Here is a 22,205-nt window from a genome sequence, read left to right as displayed (position 1 = left end):
CCATCAGGCTCAAAAGAAATCAAAAAGTTTCAACTCATCGACAGCGTTGATGAAAAAATCAAGAAAGATCTTCGCCTCTCAAGCCACAATACAGCTGACGACATTTTCCGTGTGCTGGAAAACCGTTTTGGAAATAAAGCAATCATCGCCATCGAAATTGTGGAAGAGCTCCAGAACACCCCAGCAATCAGATCCCACCAACCAAGAAAAATCATCGAGCTCATTCAAACAGTTGAGAAGGCCCTCTCAGATCTGAGTGACCTTGATGAGGTTGACGCAATAAAAAATCCACTGGTCATGAAATCCATTGAGAGCAAACTTCCTGATGTGCTGAAGAAAGAGTGGCTTCTCCATCTGGCAGAAAGAGGCGGCTCTCTGAATCAGGCTCAACGATTTGATTATCTCCTCACATTTCTCAAAAGCCAGGAAGCCATTTACGAGGAATTGGACCAGCTCAGCGGTGATCCACCGAGGACCAGGCTTGAACCACGACAAGCACAAACAAGAGCCTCCAGTCAAGGGAGCAGCCAGTCTCTTGGGTGTGTCATCTGTGGAGAAAGAGGGCATCAAAAGAAGCTTTACTTTTGCAAGAAATTCCACATGCTAAAGCTGCCTGAGAGAAGGGATGCTGTGAGAAGGATCGGAGCATGCAAGAAATGCCTTGAAGTGCATTCATATGACAATCACATCTGCAAAACTAATTTCATCTGCAAAAATCCAAATTGCAGCGGAAATACAGAACATCACTTCACTCTATGCCCGAACAAAGGCAAGGATAAAGTTGGAGCAGTGGGAGGCGGTAACAACCAAAGGAGCTACACTGAGGCCCAAAAAGAGTTTGTTAAAAAACTTCCACCTGAGCTTGCCAAACAATGCCGACATGTGTTTGCAAATACAGTGTCGAGACATGCGCATGCCTCTAACTCGCAAAATCTGATGGAGAAATTTGGATTATCAGAGTGGCCAGTAATCATGATGCTCCTAGAAGTAACAGCAAATGCGGGTCAAAAGATTGGCACCTTAATTGACCTTGCATCAGATACCAATTACATCACACATGAAGCTGCAAAACGACTGAATTTGAAGAGTGAAGCCATAACTCTTGTGGTCCACGGAATTGGAGGTATGGAAGTTGCGGTCAAGACAAGGCGATACTTCCAAAAAATCCGGATTTGCTCAGACAAAGGGACTTATGACTCCCATCAACTAGTCTGCTACGGATTGGATAGTATCACAGACATTCACCATCCTGTTACCGCCACGCAACTTCAGAAGATCTTCCCCGACATCCCAGTCGATGAATTGCAAAGACCAAGAGAAATACATCTCCTGATAAGCCACAAAGAGGGTCGGCTAGCTCCTCAAAAGGTGCGCTCTGTAGGAGACCTCGTCCTGTGGGATGGACCACTCGGGAAAACAGTGGCTGGGAGTCATCCTGAGCTTTTCGAGAAAGCCAGTCATTCAGCTTGTGCTTCACAAACCCATTTCACCAGATCAATGAGGACAGCAACTGGAAAATACCAGGAACTTACCTGTGACTCGCCTGCCATCAAGCACTCCTACACTGCGACGACGGTTGGCAACTTCCTGGATTGGTGGAGGTGGGAAGGCATCAGCGCTGCCTGCGATCCAGAATGCGGAAGCTGTGGTAACCCTCAACCTGGTGGCAAGGGCACAACCCAGGCAGACAAACGACGAGAGGTATCGAAAAGCGACCCCACACTTGGCGGTGCTGACAAACACAGCTATGCGGGTGACATTTTGGCGTCCCACAACAGGTTGCCAGAATTCAAAACCAATGCACAAAATGCAGAGCAGACTCTGGAAACTGGAGGTTTTGGAATAAAACCTCGGGTCTCCTCAAATCAAAGCATTGGAGGAAACAAGTGGGAGAATCAGAAAGTCCAGCCAAAGATCATCCTGCAAAGTCAATTGAAGAACAACAAAACCCAAACCACAAGAACTCGAGTCCGAAGAACAGCCAAAAACTACGCAGGCTCTAACCACAATCTGAAGACCTCAAAGTGGGAGGCCAGTCTGCAGGCCATGCGAAAGCCAACTTGGGTCATAAAAAGAACTGTCAAAAAGGCGAATCGAAGCTCCTGCATTCCCATGACCCGACCTCCCGAAACCAGCAAGCGACTGTTCAAGGAAACCAGTGTCCAGTCTACGATCCTGCGGAGAGATGCCCGACGACAGCTGGTTCTTCATCCATTGAAGAACGGACTGGAGACTCCAAGGAGGATGCAAAGACCATCAACTGGCAGACCCAGCTCCCGATCTGTGCGGCCTTCCCAGCAGTACCTGTGGAAAGACCGAGTGGGAGGTGTTCTGTCAAAACTGGCTGCGAGCTGGCTCCGCCTCCCATCCCCCATCGGGAAGGAGAGGGAGCAGGTGATTCCTATCACCTGATTGATGCCCCTGGCCAGCTGGGTGGAGAGATGACCTGCTTCACAGCTTTCCTGCTTGGAGCAGGAGACAGACCAGGGGAAAACACAGCTCTCTGGGAATGATCAGGAAAGGAAAGTTGTTCTTCCTTGGATTTCACCTTGTGCAAAACAACTCTTCAACTTGGATGGACAGCCGGTAAGAGCTGCAGAACGGTGACTGTGTCAAGAAGAAATGTTTGCAGTGCAGAAGCGCCTGGGACTCTCCAGTTGCAAATGAGACTTTAAGAATGTTTTCTTTTCATTAATATTTAATTGAGGTGATGAAGTTTAAGTTAAAATTCACTGAAAAGTAACTAAGTTAATGTATTGTGAGGAAAAGCATTTGATTTATTTGCTACCTTAAACTGATAAGTAAATTTAATATTCAGAATCTACCTTTGTTAGGATTGCTTGGTACTTTGTGGCCAGATCATTGTTAGCTCTTCATTACTTTTGTGAAAAAGTCTAAATACTACTCCCAGGAGTAATTGGTATATTTTATTTTCCTGAAGGTTTTTCACCTAAAGAGAAGCCTAATAAGAAGCCCAAAGGAACTAAAAACCAGCTAAAGGTTTAGCTAAAATAAAATAAAATCAGATCCAAAGATTTATCTACAATAAAAGAATTGGAAAAAGAAAACTTTTAATTCTTCTTCTTCTTTGAGTGGAATCCTGCCACATCCATACGAAGAGAACGCTCTTTTCAAGTCCAGAGCAGCACAAAAACTTGGAGGACTTGACAGGTATCATCTGCAAATGAAATGAATTTACATTTTTCGGAAGCTAAATATAGGTTGTTGATATATAACAGAAATAATTTAGGTTCTATCACTGATCCTTGTGGGACTCCACATACTGTGGTGTCACATACAGACCTGTGCTGTCCCCACTGAACATACTGTTTTCTGTTTGATAAATAAGACTCTATCCAGCTGTAGGCTGTTCCTCTTATTCCATATCGATGTATCTTTTGCAGTAAAATGCCATGATCCATGGTATCAAAAGCTTTCTTTAAGTCAATGAAAATTCCAACCAGATACCTACTTTCATTTATGTTTTTTGTGATTTCTTCAACTAATTCAATTAAAGCAAATACTGGTGACCTATTTTTTCTAAATCCATGTTGGCTATCATTTAGTATAATATTTGTATCCATAAATGCATTTAATCTATCGATAAAAAGTTTTTGTAATATTTTTGAAAGCTGAGGTAGGATTGATATTGGTCTGTAATTCTCAAATTGGTCTTTTGAACCATTTTTGTGAATAGTAATAACTTTTGCTACCTTCATTTGATCTGGAGACATACCAGTTTTAAAGGATATATTGAAAATATGGGATAATGGTAGTGCAATTTCCTCAGTGACTCTTTTGATAATGCTTATGTCTAAGTCATCACTGTCAGTAGATTTTTTGTTAGTACATTTTTTTACGGTATTAATTATTTCTGTTTCATTTGTTAGAGAGAGGCAAAAGGATCTTGAGTTTAGAGGAATACCTTCACACACAGGCTCAGTACCTGTTGTGGCAATGGTTGCAGCTAATTGTGGACCTATGTTTATAAAATACTTGTTGAATTCATTTGCCATGTCATCTTTGTTTTCAATAATTTTATCATTATAACTGAAATTTTCAAGTATTGAAGTAGTTTTAGGTCCCCGTCGGATAACTTCGTTAGTTGTACTCCACAAACCTTTAATGTTGTCTTTATTCTTTTGTAACTATGTGCTGTAATATTGTTTTTTGCAATGTCTTAATATATTTGTGTTTATTTTTGTACTTTTTGTATCTTTTTTCTGCTTCCTTTGTTGTTGTCTTTAGAAAAGTCACATACAACTGGTTCTTTTTTTTTACATGCGTTTTCCAGTCCTTTCGTTATCCATGGCGTAGTACTCTTTCTTTGCCCACAGTTTAAATTTATGTAGGGGCAATGCTGATCATACAGTGTCTTAAAGGTACTGAGAAAGGAATTATAAGCTGCATTTACATCAGATATTTCTAAAAGGGATTTCCAGTTACAACGTGCGAGAGTTTCTTTAAATGCAGTCAGAGTTTCATCATTTGTTTTCCTTCTGTAATTAGTTGTAAGGTTCCCTGTATATTTATTTATTTTTGCTTTTAAATTATGGAGAACAAAAACTGGAAAGTGGTCACTTATGTCGGTTATCAAAATCCCACTTGGGATTTCTTCATTCAATACATTTGTGTATATGTTGTCAATGAGTGTTGAGCTTTCTGAAGTTATGCGTGTCGGTCGTACAATTTTTGGGTAAAATGAAAAGCTATACATTGTATTCACGGAATTCTGTGATGGTCTGTGTCTGTTTATTTTAAGCAAGTCAATGTTGAAGTCCCCACACAAAAACAACTCTTTTTGACCTACGTTTCCAAATAATTTTACAATACTATCTACAAAAATATCAATGTTAGTCCCCGGAGTTCTGTAAATGCAGCTTATTAAGACATTTTTTCTCTTCTCAAAGATTAATTCCACTGTAAGGCATTCCATTATGCCATCAACAGATTCAGTCATATTTTTTATAATTTTTACTTGTAAATTATTTTTAACAAAAAGTGCGACACCCCCTCTGATTTTATGGTTTCTATTTTGTTTAAACATTTCATAACCATCCAATGCAAAGTCTTCAGGTTTCTCATTTTGCATCCATGTTTCTGGCATTGCTGTAACATCAAAAGGCATACTGAATTTACTGAGAAAGATTCTTTTACTATCAAAATTGGCGCTCAAACTACGGCTATTTAAATGAATTATCGACAAGGTATCAGACTGAAATGGAATTTGAGAACTTTGATAATATTTGCACATACTTTTAATATTAAAAAAAATTGTCATCAGGATCAACATTATTTATGGTAAGTGGCAAGTTTTGTTCTGTGTAGACAGGTGTATGAAGTTCATAACAATGGTTTACATTAACTTCTTCAGTATCACTTTCAGATGTAGATGTTTCATAGTTCTCGTCTGTCATTGTGTATTGTTGAAAAAAGGAAAAAGAAAAAAAAACAGGAAAAAAAGAACTTTCGCAATGAGATCTGTTACCTTGTCTATTCACATAATTTTTCTCTAGGTCACGAGCATCTCTAATACATAAAACTCTGGCCTCTTCAGGTGAGCCATTGAGTTTTATGTATACCTTGCAGTTCGAAGTCCAAGTAGCTTGTATTTTTTGCTGTTTTTTCAGGATGCGTGCTTGCCTGGCAATATCTGAGTTATTTTTAGTCAGGTGCTCATTAATGTACACATTTGTTCCTTTAAGTTTTCTTCCCTGTCTGAGCACAGCGGTTTTCTGATTTCTGTTGGTAAATCTGAGTATTACAGCACTCGGACGTTTGTCCCTCTTTGGAAGTGGGTGGCAGGCTTCAATGTCTTTTGTGTCAATGTATATACCTTTGGTGGTGAGAAAGTTGACCACCTGTTGCTCCGCCGATTCTTGGTCCATCTCAGTGGGTTCTCCGTTTAGTCCAGTCACTGCCTTGGCGTAAGATCTTGGCTTGATGGCTAGGCCGGTGACAATCAAATCATTTATCCTGCTGTATTGTTCCAAGTCTGCAATGTGACATTCCAGTGCATTTATCCTTTGATCTTTCTCCTGGTTTTGAGTTTTTAAGTTCTTGATTTCATCCATAAGATTCAAAATAATTTGTTGTTGATTAGCAATTGTGTCCGTTTGCTCCAAAACTTTACCCAGCGATCTCTTTATCTCCTCCAATTCCTCCTCCATTTCGGTGGGCGCCTTTTTTGGAGGCATCCTGAGACGCTAATCCAGACGAGGCCTCCTTCGTAGCACACCCGGGCATCCAGCGCCGTCCACCTGCCCGCTCTGCGCAGCGAAACACTGCGGTGGTAGCCTGTTAGCTCCTTCACTAGCGTCATACAGTGTCCTGTTCTTCAGCAGTAGCGGCGGTGATCCGGCTATTTCCCAGTCCCGTCTTTGACGACCCCAAACCGTGAGCCGCTTGGGGTTTGTGACCCATTAAATCCCTGTTTTCAGGCCACACGGCGTTGACATTGGCAGGTAGCTGGCCTCCTTAGAAATATTATAATTACAAGAACACCAGAAATACTTTATAATAAGTGGACCTTTTTCAGTAATGTGCATCAGTATTCTACCCGTCAAACAGCTGAGGGACATTTTCTGTTACCTGTCTATCGATCCAGTCACATTCAAAGATCGGTGCACTATAGACAGTGTTGCCAGGTTGGGCGGGTTCCCGCCCAATTGGGCTACTTTAAAAGTCATTGGGCTGGGAAAAAGAGCCTTGGGCGGGCATGTAAAAATTGGGCTGATTTTAACTTCTTGGGCTGGAAAAATCAGCCTTGGGCGGGAGCCCAAGTTCCGCGATAGCGGAATTTTTCACAGAAATCACGTCTGTCTGCTCTTCCGTGGCCGGTGCAGAAACGCGACACACCCCCCTCCACTGCGTACCAAGCTGAGACGACTGCACTCAGGCGGCAGATATGAAAAACCAGTAGTCTGCAGCAACCATTGTCATCCTCCACAGTTACTAGTGCTGTGACATTCAATCAGCGAGCCGTTCGTTTGAACGGCTCTTTTAAATGAACGATGATAGCCGGTTCACTGCTGTCTGACAGCCATTCCTTTGTGCAAATTGTCCATGCTTCCTTCACGTGTCTCCTGAGTGTCTCCTGAGTCCAGCTGTCACCGCTGCCTTCACGTGAACGACCCAGTTTCAGTTTTCAATCAATCAATCAATCAATCAATCAATTTATTTTTGTATAGCCCAGTATCACAACAACAGTTGCCTCAGAGGCAACTGCTCGCAGCTCGCTCAAGTCACCTGAACGCAGCAGCTAACTAGCGGAGGAGAAGTGTGTAGAACCCGGAGTGAAGCGGAGCTGGTGTTTTGGAAGAACTGGTTTCCGTATTAATTGGCGAGTTCAACGTTCAAATAATAAAAAAGAAGAAATGGAACTTCAACCTGATTCTTCATGAAGGTAAGATAATTTCATTAGGATGTGCGTGTGTGTGTGTGTGTGTGTGTGTGCGTGCATGTGAGCAGCCGTGCTGTGCACACGAGAGAGAGCAGCTGCTGGTTTTGAAATGCATTGTTTTTGTTTAATAATTTTATTGTGGCAACAGAGAGGTGTTACTTGCGTTGTCTTACAAAGTTGTTTATCCTCATTATGGTCACTATATTAAGGTTTGTATGCTTAGGAAGTGTTTTCTGTTGCGTGTATAATGTTTTGGCGCTATCTCATGGGTTTGGCCGAATTGGGCTGGTTTTTATAAAAATGGGCGGGTTATCAGCAGTGCTTGGGCTGGAAACTGCCATGAGGATCTGGCAACACTGACTATAGAGCAATGGGTCAAGGTCACGTTTATTTCTAAAGCACATTTAAAATACAGTTTCCACTGCCCAAAGTGCTGTACAAAACAATGACATACAAATTATAACAGATACACAGGGAGACATACGGATCACAATACATTCTCAGCTTGTGTTAAAGGCCACTGCAAAAAGGTGGGTCTTCAACAGCGCTTTAAAAGCTTCAACATTTGAAGAACAGCGAATACTCAAAGGGAGACTGTTCCACAGTTTAGGCCCAGCTACAGCAAATGCCCTATCACCCCTGGTCTTTAGTCTTGACCTAGGACGAGTTAAAAACAACTGGTCACAAGACCTCAAAGCTCTTACAGGAGCATAGACAGACAATAACTCACTCAAATACACTGGGGCCAGCCCATTTAAAGCTTTAAAAACAAGTAATAACATTTTAAATTGAATCCTAAAAGACACTGGCAGCCAATGCAAGGACTGCAGCACTGGAGTAATATGCTCCGAGCGCCTGGTGCCTGTCAGGAAGCGCGCAGCTGCGTTTTGTACAAGCTGCAGCCGGCGGATAGAGGAGGCATCCAGACCAAAATATAATGAATTACAATAATCCAGTCTGGATGTAATAAAAACATGGATGACTCTCTCCAGCTGGTCTGACGGCAGGTAAGACTTCACTTTGCTCAGGAGTCTAAGTTGATAAAAGCTGGTTTTCACCACTGAACTGATTTGCTTGTCAAACTTCAATGAGTTGTCAATTGTGACTCCAAGATTTTTTACTGATTGACATCTGTTTGAGGACGGCATCCCAAGAGTGGTAGAAATGGAATCAGATGTCTGGCTGTCACCAAAAACAATAAAATCTGTTTTGCTTTCATTGAGATTAAGAAAGTTTGATTTCAACCAGTCTTTGATTTCAGCGAGGCACAGCTGAAGAGACTGACAGCTATGTTCAGGCCTAATAGGCATATAAATTTGTATATCGTCAGCAAAACAATGAAATGGTATTTGATACTTCCTAAAAATTGATCCAAGGGGCAACATATACAAAGAAAACAAAAAGGGGCCCAAGATGGAGCCCTGTGGCACCCCGGAAGTGAGAGGAGTTTTGTCTGATGAGAAAGGACCAATGACCACAGAAAACTGTCTTCCTAGCAAGTAGGATTTAAACCAATTTAGAGCTGTACCTTTGATACCAACATATTGTTCCAACCGAGCCTATGAAATATCATGATCGACTGTATCAAAGGCCGCTGTAAGATCTAAGAGGGCTAAAATAGCAGACTGACCAGAGCCTGTTGTTAAAAGCAGGTCATTCAAAATCCTTACAAGTGCTGTCTCTGTGCTGTGGTTTGATTTAAAACCAGATTGGAATTTCTCTGTTATGTCTTGAGAAAGCAAAAACATTTTTAATCTACACACAACCACCTTTTCAAGAACCTTTGATAAAAATTTGAATTTTGACACTGGATGATAATTAGAGAGAATTGAAGGATCAAGGTTGTGTTTTTTCAAGAGCGGTTCCACCACAGTCTGCTTAAACTGTGTGGGAACACATCCAGAACTCAATGACAAATTTATCAATTTCAGAAAAAAAGGCCCAACAGACTCAAAAGCATCTTTGAGCAGTTTAAAGGGAACGTGATCCAGAGGGCAGTTTGAAGGCTTTATGCTTTGGACCACTTTGGCAAGTTCAGAGAGGGACACAGGCTCGAAGTAGCTGAACTCACCAGGACAAGTGGAAACAACAGTATCTATCATATCACAAGCAGCATTGGATGACCTCAGAACCCGAAATCTTGTCGATGAAATAGGAACAGAATTTTTCACAAAGTGCTGCACTTGGAGTTATGCCATTAGTTGCAACAGGATTCACCAACCTACTTAACACATTGAACAGGACATGAGGTCTATGGCTGTTATTTGTCACAAGATTGCACATGTATTCTGATTTTGCCCGTTTTATTGTCAGTTGGTACTCCAAAAGAGAGTCCCTCAAAATCCCTCGAGAAACATGGAGTCGGTCCTTTTTCCACTTTCTCTCTGCTTGATGGCATTTGCGGCGTGCAGCACGAGTACTGTCGCTCAGCCATGGTTCTCCAGCAACCTTTGGCTGTCTGGAGCGGAGAGGAGCAATGGAGTCAAGGATCTCAGTACAAGTGAGATAAAAAGAGCTCAAAAGTTCATCAACACTGAGCTCTGTGCCTCCATCAACAATATTTAAATCAGATGCAATAAAAGCAGAAGAGAAACAATCAGACGTCAGTGAATTTAGACAGCGTCTTTGACGAACTGGAATGATCTGTTTAGCATAAGAGCACGGCAGTGTAACATTGAACAAAATAGGAAAATGGTCTGAGATATTATTATCACAGACCATATCACACTTGGATACACACATTCAAGCCATAAGATAATATCAGATCTAAACCTTTTTCGTGCGTAGCCCCATTCACTAACTGAGTGAGGTTAAAAAAGTCCACAGTGTCCATAAAATCCTTCACCATGTGTTTGTCAGGGCAACAAACGTGGATATTAAAATCGCCTGCGATTAAAATATGGTCTGTGGTAAAAAATATGCCAGACAAGAACTCAGAGAAGTCACAAATAAAATCCTTGTTGAATTTAGGAGGACGATACACGAGGACGCACAGCACGGGCACAGGCAGCTTTAGCTCAAACAGCTGCACTTCAAAACTCGCAAAGCATTTAGATTGTACTTCTTGACAGGGGAGTTTAGATCGAAAGACAGTCACTAAACTTCCACCTTTGCCATTCTTTCTAGGAGTATTTAGGAAGGAACAGTCAGGGGGAAGGAGTTCAGAAAAAGCAAAACACTCACTTGGGCTAATCCACGATTCTGTAATCAGCATCAGATCCAGCGCACGCGATGAAACAAAGTCATTCAATATAAATGTCTTGTTCACTGCCGAGCGCAAGTTGATCAGGGCCATCTGAAGAACAATATCCATCTTTGGTTGCAGAGAAGCCCGAGGAAGCCCGCGGAGATTCCTTAGGTCCACGCCGTGGCCTGAGCGAGGATGGCGCCGTGGGATATACCACTCCACCGGTGTGGCGCACAGCTGATCCGCCGCTACTGGAGCTACCGCCAGTCCGGAGACAATGGTGGCATGGAACCGTCTGCCACAGTTTTGCACACAACTCATTTTTGTAAACAAATGACACTGTTTTTATTCACTCAAGAATAACATATGTAACTGGTTATTTAATATTGTATAATGGTGAGCTATTTCGTCCGTTTTGATATTGTTTTTGTTATTTTTGTTTTTGTTAATGTGGTATTTGTTGAAAGTCGTGTTATTGTATTGTCTGTATGAATGTTGTCTGTACATCCTGTTGTTGATGTAGGACAGTTGCCCATTATGGTCGCTAGATGGTGCTGCAACCTCATTTTTCTTTTGGTTTGTATTGTTTTGGAGTTCGGTGATTAGGACTGTTGGTCCTTAGAGGCCACCGTAGTAGCGCAGCAGCTAGAACGCGCGAAAACGCTATTTTCCTTCAGTCTCTGTTCTGTTGCTGTAAGGTCAGGACTTTGTGAGCTGATCTCTGTAATTTCTGATAGTTATCTTGCCATTGCTATGCAATCCATGTCTGTTGCTAAGCCGAGGCTCTGTTCTGTTGCTGTAAGGAATCAAAGTGAAAATAAACGGTCAGAGCCACGATTCAACGCCACCGTGTGTCCGGCTCCTTCAGCACTACATCCGCACAATCACACTTCCAAAACACAATGCAGAGTTGGATGCGACGGGAGCCAGAAGCGACCCGCGGTTAGGGTTACATTGACATGATGCTAAAGTGTTGGTGCAAAAAAAATTTGGTGATGATGATTAGACCCCAGGAAGAATAGCTACTGTTTTAACAGGAGATAATGGGGATCAAAACGGCCAAGAGCAAATACAAACAGCGCATTGAGAAGCACTTTGACAACAACACCCGGAACATGTGGCAAGGGATCAAGAGACTCACTGGCTATAAGGATGGTCAGACAACATCAGTCTGCACAGACAGCACTCAACCAGACACTCTGAACCGGATCTTTGCCCGTTTTGACCAACACAATGGACAGGCCCCCACCTTGGCTGCTCTGCCTGAGAGGAACGAAACCCCCATTCAGCTGCAGCAGCATCAGGTCAGAGACACCCTGAGCAGAGTCAATGTGAGGAAATCACCTGGTCCAGACGGCATCTCAGGAAGAGTGCTAAAGTCCTGTGCTAAACAGTTGGCAGAGGTTTTCACCACCATCTTTAACCTCTCGCTACTACAGTCTGCAGTCCCCACCTGCCTTAAAACAGCCACCATCGTCCCTGTGCCTAAGAAGAGCACGGTGAGCTGCCTGAATGACTCTGACCCCCATCATAACCAAATGCTTCGAAAGACTCATATCTTCCCACATTAAGGCTGCTATTCCTGCTGACCTCGATCCACATCAGTTTGCATACAAGGCAAACAGGTCAACGGAAGACGCCGTCATCACATCTCTCCACACCGCCCTCACACACCTGGAAGGGTGTAACACCTACGTGAGAATGCTGTTTGTGGATGTCAGCTCCGCCTTCAATACAGTTCTTCCTCACAGACTGGTTATGAAGTTGAGCAACCTGGGGCTCGGCTCCTCACTGTGTTCCTGGATACTGGATTTTCTCAGTAACAGACCCCAGAATGTCAGGATCAGAGACCACATCTCCTCCACTCTTGTCCTGAACACCGGCACTCCTCAGGAGTGTGTCCTCAGCCCGCTTCTCTACTCCCTGTTCACACATGACTGCTCTCCTGCTCACCCCAGCAACACCATCTTTAAGTTTGCAGATGACACCACCATCATAGGACTGATCAGAGACAATGATGAATCAGCCTACAGGGAGGAAGTCCAGCATCTACGACGATGGTGTCATCACAACAACCTGAGCCTAAACACTGGAAAGACCAAGGAGATGATAGTGGACTTTAGAAGAGCAAAGCGAACCGAGCACTCTGTCCTCTACATTGATGGGGAGGAGGTAGAGAGAGTGGAGAGCTTCAAGTTCCTGGGGGTCCACATCTCAGAAGACTTCACGTGGTCCACCCACATCTCACACCAGGTGGGGAAGGCCCAACAGAGACTGTACTTCCTCAGGAAGCTGCGTCAGGCACATCTCCTTGTGAAGCTGCTCACAAACATCTACCGCTCCACCATCGAGAGCCTCCGGACCTCCTGCTGCACGGTGTGGTTCAGCTGCTGCACTGCGGAGGACAGAAAGGACCTGCAACGGGTGGTAAAAGCAACAGAACGGGTGACTAGGTCCAAACTACCTCCCCTCAGTGATGTGTACACTGGCAGACTTGAGAGGAAGGCCAGGGGAATCACCAGAGACCCCTCACACCCAGGACACTCTCTTTTCTCCCCCCTCCCCTCGGGCAGACGCTACAGGACACTTAGAGCCAAAACCAACAGACTCAAAAACAGCTTTTACCCCCAAGCTGTCAAATGTCTGTCCTCAGTTCAAATGTTGGTCTGTTTGGGATTCCCTCCCTAATGCCATCCAAAGTAGAGCAGGAAGAGCTCCCAGCACCTCATCCAGCAGCTTCTGCAGCATCTGTTGTGACTGCAGGCCTGTGTGGTGGCTCAGCCTGCTCGGTGTTTTGCTTTGACCTACCAGTCTCCAGTGAAGAGAAGAACAGGACTCTCTCAGCTGGGGAAGAGCCGAGCAACCGGAGTTTGATGAGAGACTTGTAGAACCGAGGCTCTGCAGAGACCCCAGCTTCAAGGAGACACCACCCAGGAAGGGCCACAACATGATTGTCAGGTGACTGGTGTTACTGTAGGTCCTCAGAAACACTCCATTTCCCTTCGTGCAGAAGATTTCAGGAATCTCTGAACCACTCTGCATCACCAGACAACTATCTGTCTAATCAGAGATCCAGCTGATGAAAGAGACCTCATTGGCATGTCTGGAATGTTACCTGGCAGCAGACACTGCACACACACACACACACACACACACACACACACACACACACACACACACACACACACACACACACACACACACACACACACACACACACACACACAGCCCAAACAGGGTTATAACAGATGCCATGGGTGATGTGGAGAACAGCAGGAAGCTGAGACGGAGCAGGACAGAACAAAGACAGAGACAACACTAAACAGACTGGGGTGAGGGACAGAGACAGAACACCATAGATAGATGAGATCATTGAAAGATTGAAACATGAGGGCAGGCAGATGCACAGACACAGGTGGGACTGACAAAGCACACAGAAGAGGACGAGTGACCTGGACACCCCGGCCGGGACAGCAGAAAGTTACCAAGAGTGGTTCTGCTAATATTTTTTTTTCCTTTTTAAAGGCAGTTTTTCCTTCCCATAGTCCCTGGTGCTTGCTCATGTGGATGCTTGGGTTTTCTCTGTGAAAGTGCAGAGAAATGACTGTGTGGTACTTGGTGTGATATGAATGAAAATGAATTGAATTGAATGAAACTACAAAAATATCAAATTAAGTTGAGTGAAACCTTTTCATATCCAAGTAGTTGTAAAGTCATTTTTCACGTTCTGGGTTTTTTAATGTGCTAAGTACATCGTGAATGGGTCCTTTCCAGATCTGAAACACCCTTTTTTGATTGTCTTCATGGTAACATGTACAAAAGATAAAACAATCTAAATGGTATGTTCCCCATCACCTTGAGAGACTCCCCAGTGGACACCTCCATCAGCCTGAGAGACTCCCCAGTGGACACTACAGAAAAGGTCATTGGCTACAGTCTGCCTTCCCTCCATGACCTCTGACCTCCAGGATCCTGAGGCTTACACATAAGATGGTGGCCGACCCCTCCCACCCTGGTCACCAACTCTTTCAAACTCTCCCCTCTGGAAGGAGGGTTGGGGTCACCAGGACCAGAACCAGAACAGTTTCTGCCCCTCTGCCACTGCTCTCATGAACAACCACTGACAATAACAGGACATGCTGCCAGAACTTTCCAGGAGCAGAGCCTCAGATTTGCTGTGGAGCCAAGACATTGATCCAACTGTGTTCGTACTGGAGAGAGAGTCCAGGACTGAGACCTCAGAGTTTGAAAGAAAAAGTCAAATGTCATCAGCATATAACACTATCTTCTGGATGGTCCTGACTAAACTAACACTGTGAATATCCTGACTGTTTCTGAAGGGTTCTGCCAGTGGTTCTAAGGTGATTGAGGACATCATTGTCTTGTCCCTCAACACAGTGGGGGGGGGGGGGGGGGGGGGGGCAAATGCCATTGATTAACAACCAAGCTTCTAGCGAATGATAGAGAAGTTTGTATTTTATTGAATTATTCAGGTTTTTCATAACTTTTTTTCCTAATCTGAAGAGGTCCAGGACATCACACATGAAGCTTCAATTAAACCTACAAAATATATTTTCTCCATCTCATGATGGAGCTAGTGGCCAGTGTTTCATCTATAATGAATGCTGTTCAGCATTAAACAGGCTTCTCATCCAAGAGTCTTTACAACCAATCTGATCATCAACTGGAGACATTGTGAAGAATATCTCAGTCTCCATGAGGAGCTCCTGCTGTGTGTCCATACCTGAGAGTCTCCAGTGAGCAGTGTGGATCCTCCACTGCCGCTGACAGCTCCTTCACTCCTGAGTCTCCTGGATGGTTGTAGCTCAGGTCCAGCTCTCTCAGATGGGAGGACTCGGATCTCACAGCTGAGACCAGAGAAGCACAGCCTTCCTCTGAGACCAGACACCCTGACAGACTGGAGACACAAACATGGCTGCATCAAGTCAAGAAGGAAGAAGGAAGATTCTCCACATGATCAAGCAGCAGCTGGATCCTGACCTGAGAGCTTCCAGTTTACAGTGAGGACTCTCCAGTCCAAGACACAGACGCTTCACTCCTGAATCCTGCAGGTCGTTGTTACTCAGGTCCAGATGTGTCAGACTGGAGGACTGAGAGCTGAGAACTGAGGACAGAGCTTCACAGCTTCTCTCTGACAGACCACAGCCGCTCAACCTGAAGAAGAAGCAACAATGAAAACCACATCAACATTTGGTTAGCTTTAGAAAGTCCCACCAAGCCATTTAAGAGGAGCTGATGTTAATACTTTTAAAACATTGATGGGATTTGTTGGTGGAACTGACGAATGGCAGGTCAGAGACGACTCGATCCTCACATAATGCTTGCTCTACATCCAGCCATGGCTCATCTAGATTGCTAAGTTTAAGCCATTTAGAGATATATTGCAGCTTGCTGGCTAGGAAGTAATTACTGAAGTTAGGCAAGTCTAGTCCACCTCTGTCTTTCGTCTGTTGTAAAGTCTTTAAACTGGTAGGTGATGGTTTATTTTTCCAGTGAACTGTGGATATATATGAGTCCAGTGATTTAAACTAACCAGAGGATGGTTTGGTTGGTATCATTAAGAATAGATAATTTACCTCAGGGAAAATCCTCATTTTAGTGGTGGCAACCCTCCCCATGAGAGATACAGGCAAGCATCTCCACGGTAAGAGCTTATCTTCTATTGGTTTCAGTGACGGAACATAATTTAGTTTTGAAAGATCTGATATCCTGGGAGAAATGTTTATACCTAAATATCTGATGTATATGGATTATTCTTCAATGTCATGACTTTTTTTTCTTTTTATCAAACACAAGTGTGGAAGTAAAATTCGGCCATGATTCATTGTCTCCAGCTTGCTTGGACAGAAAAGCCAGAAGATCTTCTTTTTCATGTGAAATGTCAGAGTAGACAACGGCTCACTGCAGTCCTCCAGCTGGAGCTGGATACTCTGTTGTTTTCTGGAAGATTGAAGACAAACCATGCTCCTGAGGCACAGCGGTGATGTGAGGTCTCCTGAAAGCAGCAAGGAAATGACTGAAGCTTCTTTTCACTCTGGGAACTTTTTACTGCTGAGTATTAGCTTTAGCATTAGTTTTAACATTAGCATTAGCATCACTGACGTCTTCTTTGGCCCCTCCAGCTCCAGCTCCAGCTCCTGGGCCCATGGCCCTCCAGCTGCTGGGTCCCTGCCCCTTCAGGTCCTGGGCCCCTGGCCCTCCAGCTCCTGCCCAGCCTCTGCATGACTCCCACTGTTCTCCTCTTCTTCAGCCTGGACATCCTCTTCCTCTGGTTCTGCTGGCCATGGCACCCAGCCAAACAGCCACTCACACCGTAACCCCCCCCCCCCCCCCCCCCGAACCCCACAGTGCTTTACAACAGCTGTGATGAGGAGAACAGAGGTGAAGACCAATGTTTTCAGAGAAGACACTTATCCAGTCAGCTTTGAGAGACAGAACACAGGGAGAAAATGCAAACCACACAGAAGGACACCAGGCTCTGCCTGGTGTATGAACTCAGGACCTTGTTGCTGTGAGGCAGCAGTGCTGATCACTGCTCCACCGTGCAGCTCTGTCCAAAGGTTTAGTGTATTTCCAGTGTCTAGAACCTGCAGGGAGATTCAGCTTTTTTCCTCTGCTTTCTATAAAGCGTGACGGAGCGGCCCATCACTGACTGTGGACAGCATGCTACATGCTACGTGCTACATGCTACATAGAAAACATGTGACTACTTCCTGGTTCTCTCACAAACCTCACTGATTCTCCTCAAACAGTGTTGGAGTTCAGTTGAGGGTTCACTCTTGACAGTCCTCCTCCTGCACATCGGCCCTCATACATTGACCCTCCAGACCACACACACTCACCAGACGCTGCCAATCAGACATGGAGGCTCAAACAGGGCTGCTCCTACAGCCTCGGTCTGATGGGGCACTGGGGGGGGCGGGGGTGGGGGGGGGGGGGTGGGGGGGGGGGCGGGGGCACCCGGCTAGCTGTTGTGAATTTCCTGACTAATTCTCAAAATTTTCTGTTCTTGAAGTGTTTAATGTGAACTTGGGAGACATCCTGTACTCATGAGATGTTCATTATTTTGGGCTCAGACACGGTAAACATGATGTTCTTTTCATTGAATGGCCACAAATATGCCTTTTGTGAATGTGTCATTTTGTGGGTGGCGCCCAGTAGGAGGAGCTTATGGAGGATGAAGAAGCCATTTTCACTGGTGGAAGAAACTGAAAGGTTCCGTTCCATCATATCTGTTTGGATCATGTATGTGCTACTGCACTCAAGTCTTTTCAGAATTCTATTTCCTCTCTCCTGACCACCAGATGGTGCTGTTGACAGCACTGAATGTTCCCTTGGTTCATGCACAGTTCCAGTATGGAAACCAGCAGACGTCACTTGTGACCCCTAGGTAGCCCCTGGGTGACCCCTGGGTGACCCAGGAACAGCAATAAGCTGTGGTGTCCAACCCCTGGTTAGAATCCTTCTTTCTTCTGGTGTTCAGCTGGCATCCAGCTTGAAGATTACAGGACGAGGCTGTTGGGCATCATGAGGCTCCATCTGCTGGAAGCCTTGAGACCATGTTGGTCAGAGCAGCGCATTGGCCCTGCTAAAGCAGGCCACACACACATTTTAATATCTGACACACCACACACACACCCATTCTCTCACTGCTCATCCAGAATCTTGTCATCCAAGACAAAACCTGGTCTGATCAAATGTGATCAGGAACTGCGATGGAGAAACAACTCAGAAGTAACAACAACAAAGCCCAACAGTAGCATGAAAGAGGATGCTCTGATGGGGTCTTGGACAGAGACGTGAGAAACAGGCTCTGCTTTTACTGCTGATGATTGGAGTCGAGCAGCGGGCGGCTGGTGGAGGAGCGCCTCACTCCAGCAGCGCATGAGGAATGACATGTTTTCACCATGAAAGTGATCAGAAACCGATCAATTTCCAAATTATATTACAGTTTGTTACAAATCAGTCAGTAGGACTAAAAAAATCCATGTATTTCATGAGTTTTGGCCAAAAAAAGGTCTCAAGTAAGTTATTCCACTAAGCAACTGATTAACATTTGGAATAATGTAGAGTGAGCTCTTATATTATGGAAAGAAGAGAAAATAAACAAAGCAGAGGGTTTGTCTCACTATTTAACATCCAGCTGGCTCCATATTGTTCTTTACATACATTTTACCAGTGAATCGTGATTCTACGGGATCTGGTGTGCCTGTTCTCCTCATGACAATATCCCAGTACCCCATGTCATGGTTGCACATGGTTGGCACTGATCCACTGATCCTGTCTTTGAGTGACACAGTTTGAACCAGCTCAGCCCTTGACCGGTGAAGGAGGTGATTGTACCCTCCCGGCACATGGTGCCTCCAATGAGAGAGGAAGCAGGAACTGCTGTGTCACCGTTTCCTCTCCTGAACGTAGTTTCAGCTAGACCTTGTTGGCCCTGCTGTCGTGCCTCTGGTGTGTCGGCGGCGTACGCCCCCTTCCCTCAGCTTATAGCACTGACCCTGTCTTCTGACCCGCTGACTGATGTTGTTGGTGTCACCTCGGACTGTGGACAGTGAGTGTGGCCCCTGCACCGGGTGCTGAGTGGCCATTCCCTCTCCTGGACATAGCTTCACCAAGCTTTACTCATGCTTCCTGTTAGCAGGCTGCTCTGAGCTGTAGATCCTGCTGGTACCCCTCTGGGTCCCCTAGGGGCTGGAGGGGGGAGACTGACATCCCTGAGCCTGCTGCTATTGCTCTCCTGAAGGAGGTGGTTTGACAGATTCTGCTCACATCCCAAGTGGCACTGTTGCTTGATGTTCAGAGTGCTGCAACATCGCCTCCTGGCCCTGGCCTATTGAAGGATGGGTCTTCCCCTCAAGGGACTCCCATTGGGCGTGATCCAGGCCCGCCATGTGACTGTCACCATGGATGCCAGTCTCTCCAAGTGGTGTGCTGTCTGCTGACACAGGGTTGTTAGGAGAAAGTGGTCTGTGCTGGGCGGTACAGATCACATCGGCACGCTGGAGCTGAGAGTATTACACCTGGCCCTTACACTCAAATTCCACATCTTCCGTGTCCACTCCAGTTCAATCCATTCCGCTCCAGTCTGCTCCGCTCCGACCCCCGCAGCAAATACGTTGCTATTTTAATGGCAGTAGGTGATTCCACATCCTCCACTCTGCTCCATCAGTCCAAAAACAGAGCCAAGGTCTATTTTTCTCTCCGCTCCGACCAGATCCGCACGCATAAATTTTCACAGTTCAGATCGCACCAAACAGGAAAGAGAACTCAAACAACCTCTGGCTTTATACAAAATAAAATCATTTTGTCTTTATTAAAAACTTAAAAGTGTTTAAAGACGTTTTATTTGTCCTCACATTAATTTTCAGAAACATCAGGAATAGACATACCATACTGATAAAAATCTACACTTTAAAAGCGGTACAAACAAACTAAAACACACTTTCAAGTTTATATGTCAAACTTCTGTTTTGCCTGTAATCAAGATACTGTCAAACGTTTCTGAATGTTTACACAGCTGCATGTATGGCCTATTTGTAGGCTATTATCCAGAAATTTCATGTTTTCTACAAAATACATATTCAGGACCATGTATGCATTTTATTCTGAATGGCCTGAATGTCCTCACACATGTGCTTCTCTGCTTCTCCGGCTGGGCGGAATAGAGGTGCAGCGGTGCGATCCAGAGCAATGCAGAGCTGTGGGTTTTGAGAATATGAAGCGGAGCGGAACGGACCGGAACTGAGCAGACACGGAGGATATGGAATTTCTCTGTTGGAGGCTTCTTGGCCATATCTGAGAGGGAGGCACACATTTGTACAGCCAGACCACACCTCTGCCATTTTCCACATCAACCACCAGGGCGGCACCAGGCCCATCTGGTTGTTGCAGGCCTCCCAGTGGCGTTGCAGGGGTGTGGTGTCCTGTCTGGCCAGTCAGTAGGTTCTGTATCTGCAGGGGCCTGAACTCTCCTGTCAGAATCCTACATCTTTAAAGTGGTGCCTCCACACCGGAGCAGTGTACACAATTTAGAGTCGCTTCAGAGGAACACACCCCAGAGAATTTGTCAGGAGGTCCACATGCTGTTGCTGGAGGCCCCCTTTTCTACCCAGCTCAGATATGGCTTCTTGTGCTGCAGACTCTCCTGCAGTCCACCTCGCCAGCTCTGCTTTTATGTTTGGCTACTGGAAGACCTGACTGGCTGCTGAGCAGCTGTACGGAGCCTGTCAAGTGGATCATCCTGACTGTCAAGAGTGCCGTCCCCCCAGCTGCAGTCTGACAATAGGTAGAAAGTTGTTGAGTGGTGCAGCATCTGCAGGTCGGACCCAGTGCTTTGCCTGGTTCCTGTGGTCTTGAATCCTTACACACTCCACTGGGGGGGCGGGGGGGGGGGAGTCTATCATCTATCAGGTGAATGTGGCAGCAATATTAGTCTAGCTGGATAGAGTTGCAATACCACCATGGGAACCACTACCTGGCATCAGCTTTCTCGAGAGGACTCTGAGATATCACCCCCAGAAAGCCCCACAGGCCTCAGCATGGGACCTGAACTTAGTGCTGGATGGTATGTGTCAGCCTCTTCCATCAGGCCTTGGCTACAGTGGGTGCCACACAAGGTGGCCATTACCTTGGCGACATATGTGAGTGACAAACCCACTTTATCAGCCCATCATGCCTGGAGTGACACCTGGATATGAGGGTTTCCACTCTAAGACTGAACCTTGCTCTTTTCCCACAGGTGCTGTCAGGTCTACAGTCTATTCAGCCTATGAGGCTCACATGTTATGGCTCCCTATTGAGCGTCCTCGAGACAGGGTGGAACTGTTGTGCTCAGTAAGAACCCTGGGATGCTATATTGATGCTACCATGGACATTCATTCCTCTGAACAGCTTTGGTCTGTTAAGGAGGTCCTGATGGAGGCTCTGCTCTCTCCAAGCAGTGCTTATTCCACTGTATGGTGGATACCTTTTAACATTCTTGTCAGGTGGTGAAAAACCCTCTACCATGTGGTGTGTGCTGCCACTCCACCAGAGCAGTGTCCACAACTTGAGCAACCCTGAAGGAAGGACCCTCGCTGACATATGTGCTGCTGCCTCCTGGGCAATGCCAGCACCTTTTTCTAGGTTTTACAGCATGAACGCCACCACTCCCCATCCACTGGGTGTGGTCCTGGACTCTGCAGAGGCCTCTGAGTGAGGTTGGTATCTGGGATTCCTTCTGACTGAGTTGGGGATTTGTCTTTCAGTGCTTTCAGCACCACCTTCTGACGGTCATGAGAGATGAAATAGAATGAAATTTACAAATGTAACTATGGTTCTATGAATAGGCTATGATATCTTTGCCTCGAGGTTGTGCTTTTAATTTCTAGATAATAGTGGATGTTGAGGTGTTACAATGTTCCATTGAGATGTTCTACAGATGTTCTACAGATGTGAGGAGGAGAACAGAGAGTGGTGGGATTCATTTAACAATCATGTCAGAACCTGAGAGTCTCCAGTGAGCAGTGTGGATCCTTCGCTGCAGCAGAAAGAAGCTTCACTCCTGAGTCTCCTGGACGGTTGTTACTCAGGTCCAGATGTGTCAGACTG

General features: G+C 45.3%; 3 protein-coding genes across 3 annotated transcripts in view; all 3 read right to left on the bottom strand.

Annotated features, from left to right (window-relative positions):
- Positions 1-22,205, bottom strand: part of LOC115382176 (NACHT, LRR and PYD domains-containing protein 3-like) — a 1,518,151-nt gene that overhangs the window by 1,417,580 nt on the left and 78,366 nt on the right. The window lies entirely within an intron of this gene.
- LOC115382198 (NACHT, LRR and PYD domains-containing protein 3-like) overlaps positions 1-22,205 on the bottom strand; it is a gene marked incomplete at its 3' end in the record, with an annotated part of 406,576 nt that overhangs the window by 353,074 nt on the left and 31,297 nt on the right. The window lies entirely within an intron of this gene.
- LOC115381941 (NLR family CARD domain-containing protein 3-like) overlaps positions 1-22,205 on the bottom strand; it is a gene marked incomplete at its 5' end in the record, with an annotated part of 81,271 nt that overhangs the window by 54,481 nt on the left and 4,585 nt on the right. The window contains 2 exons of the mRNA XM_030083589.1: positions 15,334-15,507; positions 15,591-15,764. Coding sequence (XP_029939449.1) covers positions 15,334-15,507; positions 15,591-15,764 — 348 coding nt within the window. The remainder of the gene's footprint in view (positions 1-15,333; positions 15,508-15,590; positions 15,765-22,205) is intronic.

This window comes from Salarias fasciatus, chromosome 23 (genome assembly GCF_902148845.1).
Source record: "Salarias fasciatus chromosome 23, fSalaFa1.1, whole genome shotgun sequence".
NCBI lineage: Eukaryota > Metazoa > Chordata > Actinopteri > Blenniiformes > Blenniidae > Salarias > Salarias fasciatus.
Note: the sequence above shows the minus strand (reverse complement) of the source record. Positions and strands in the feature narration are given on the sequence as shown.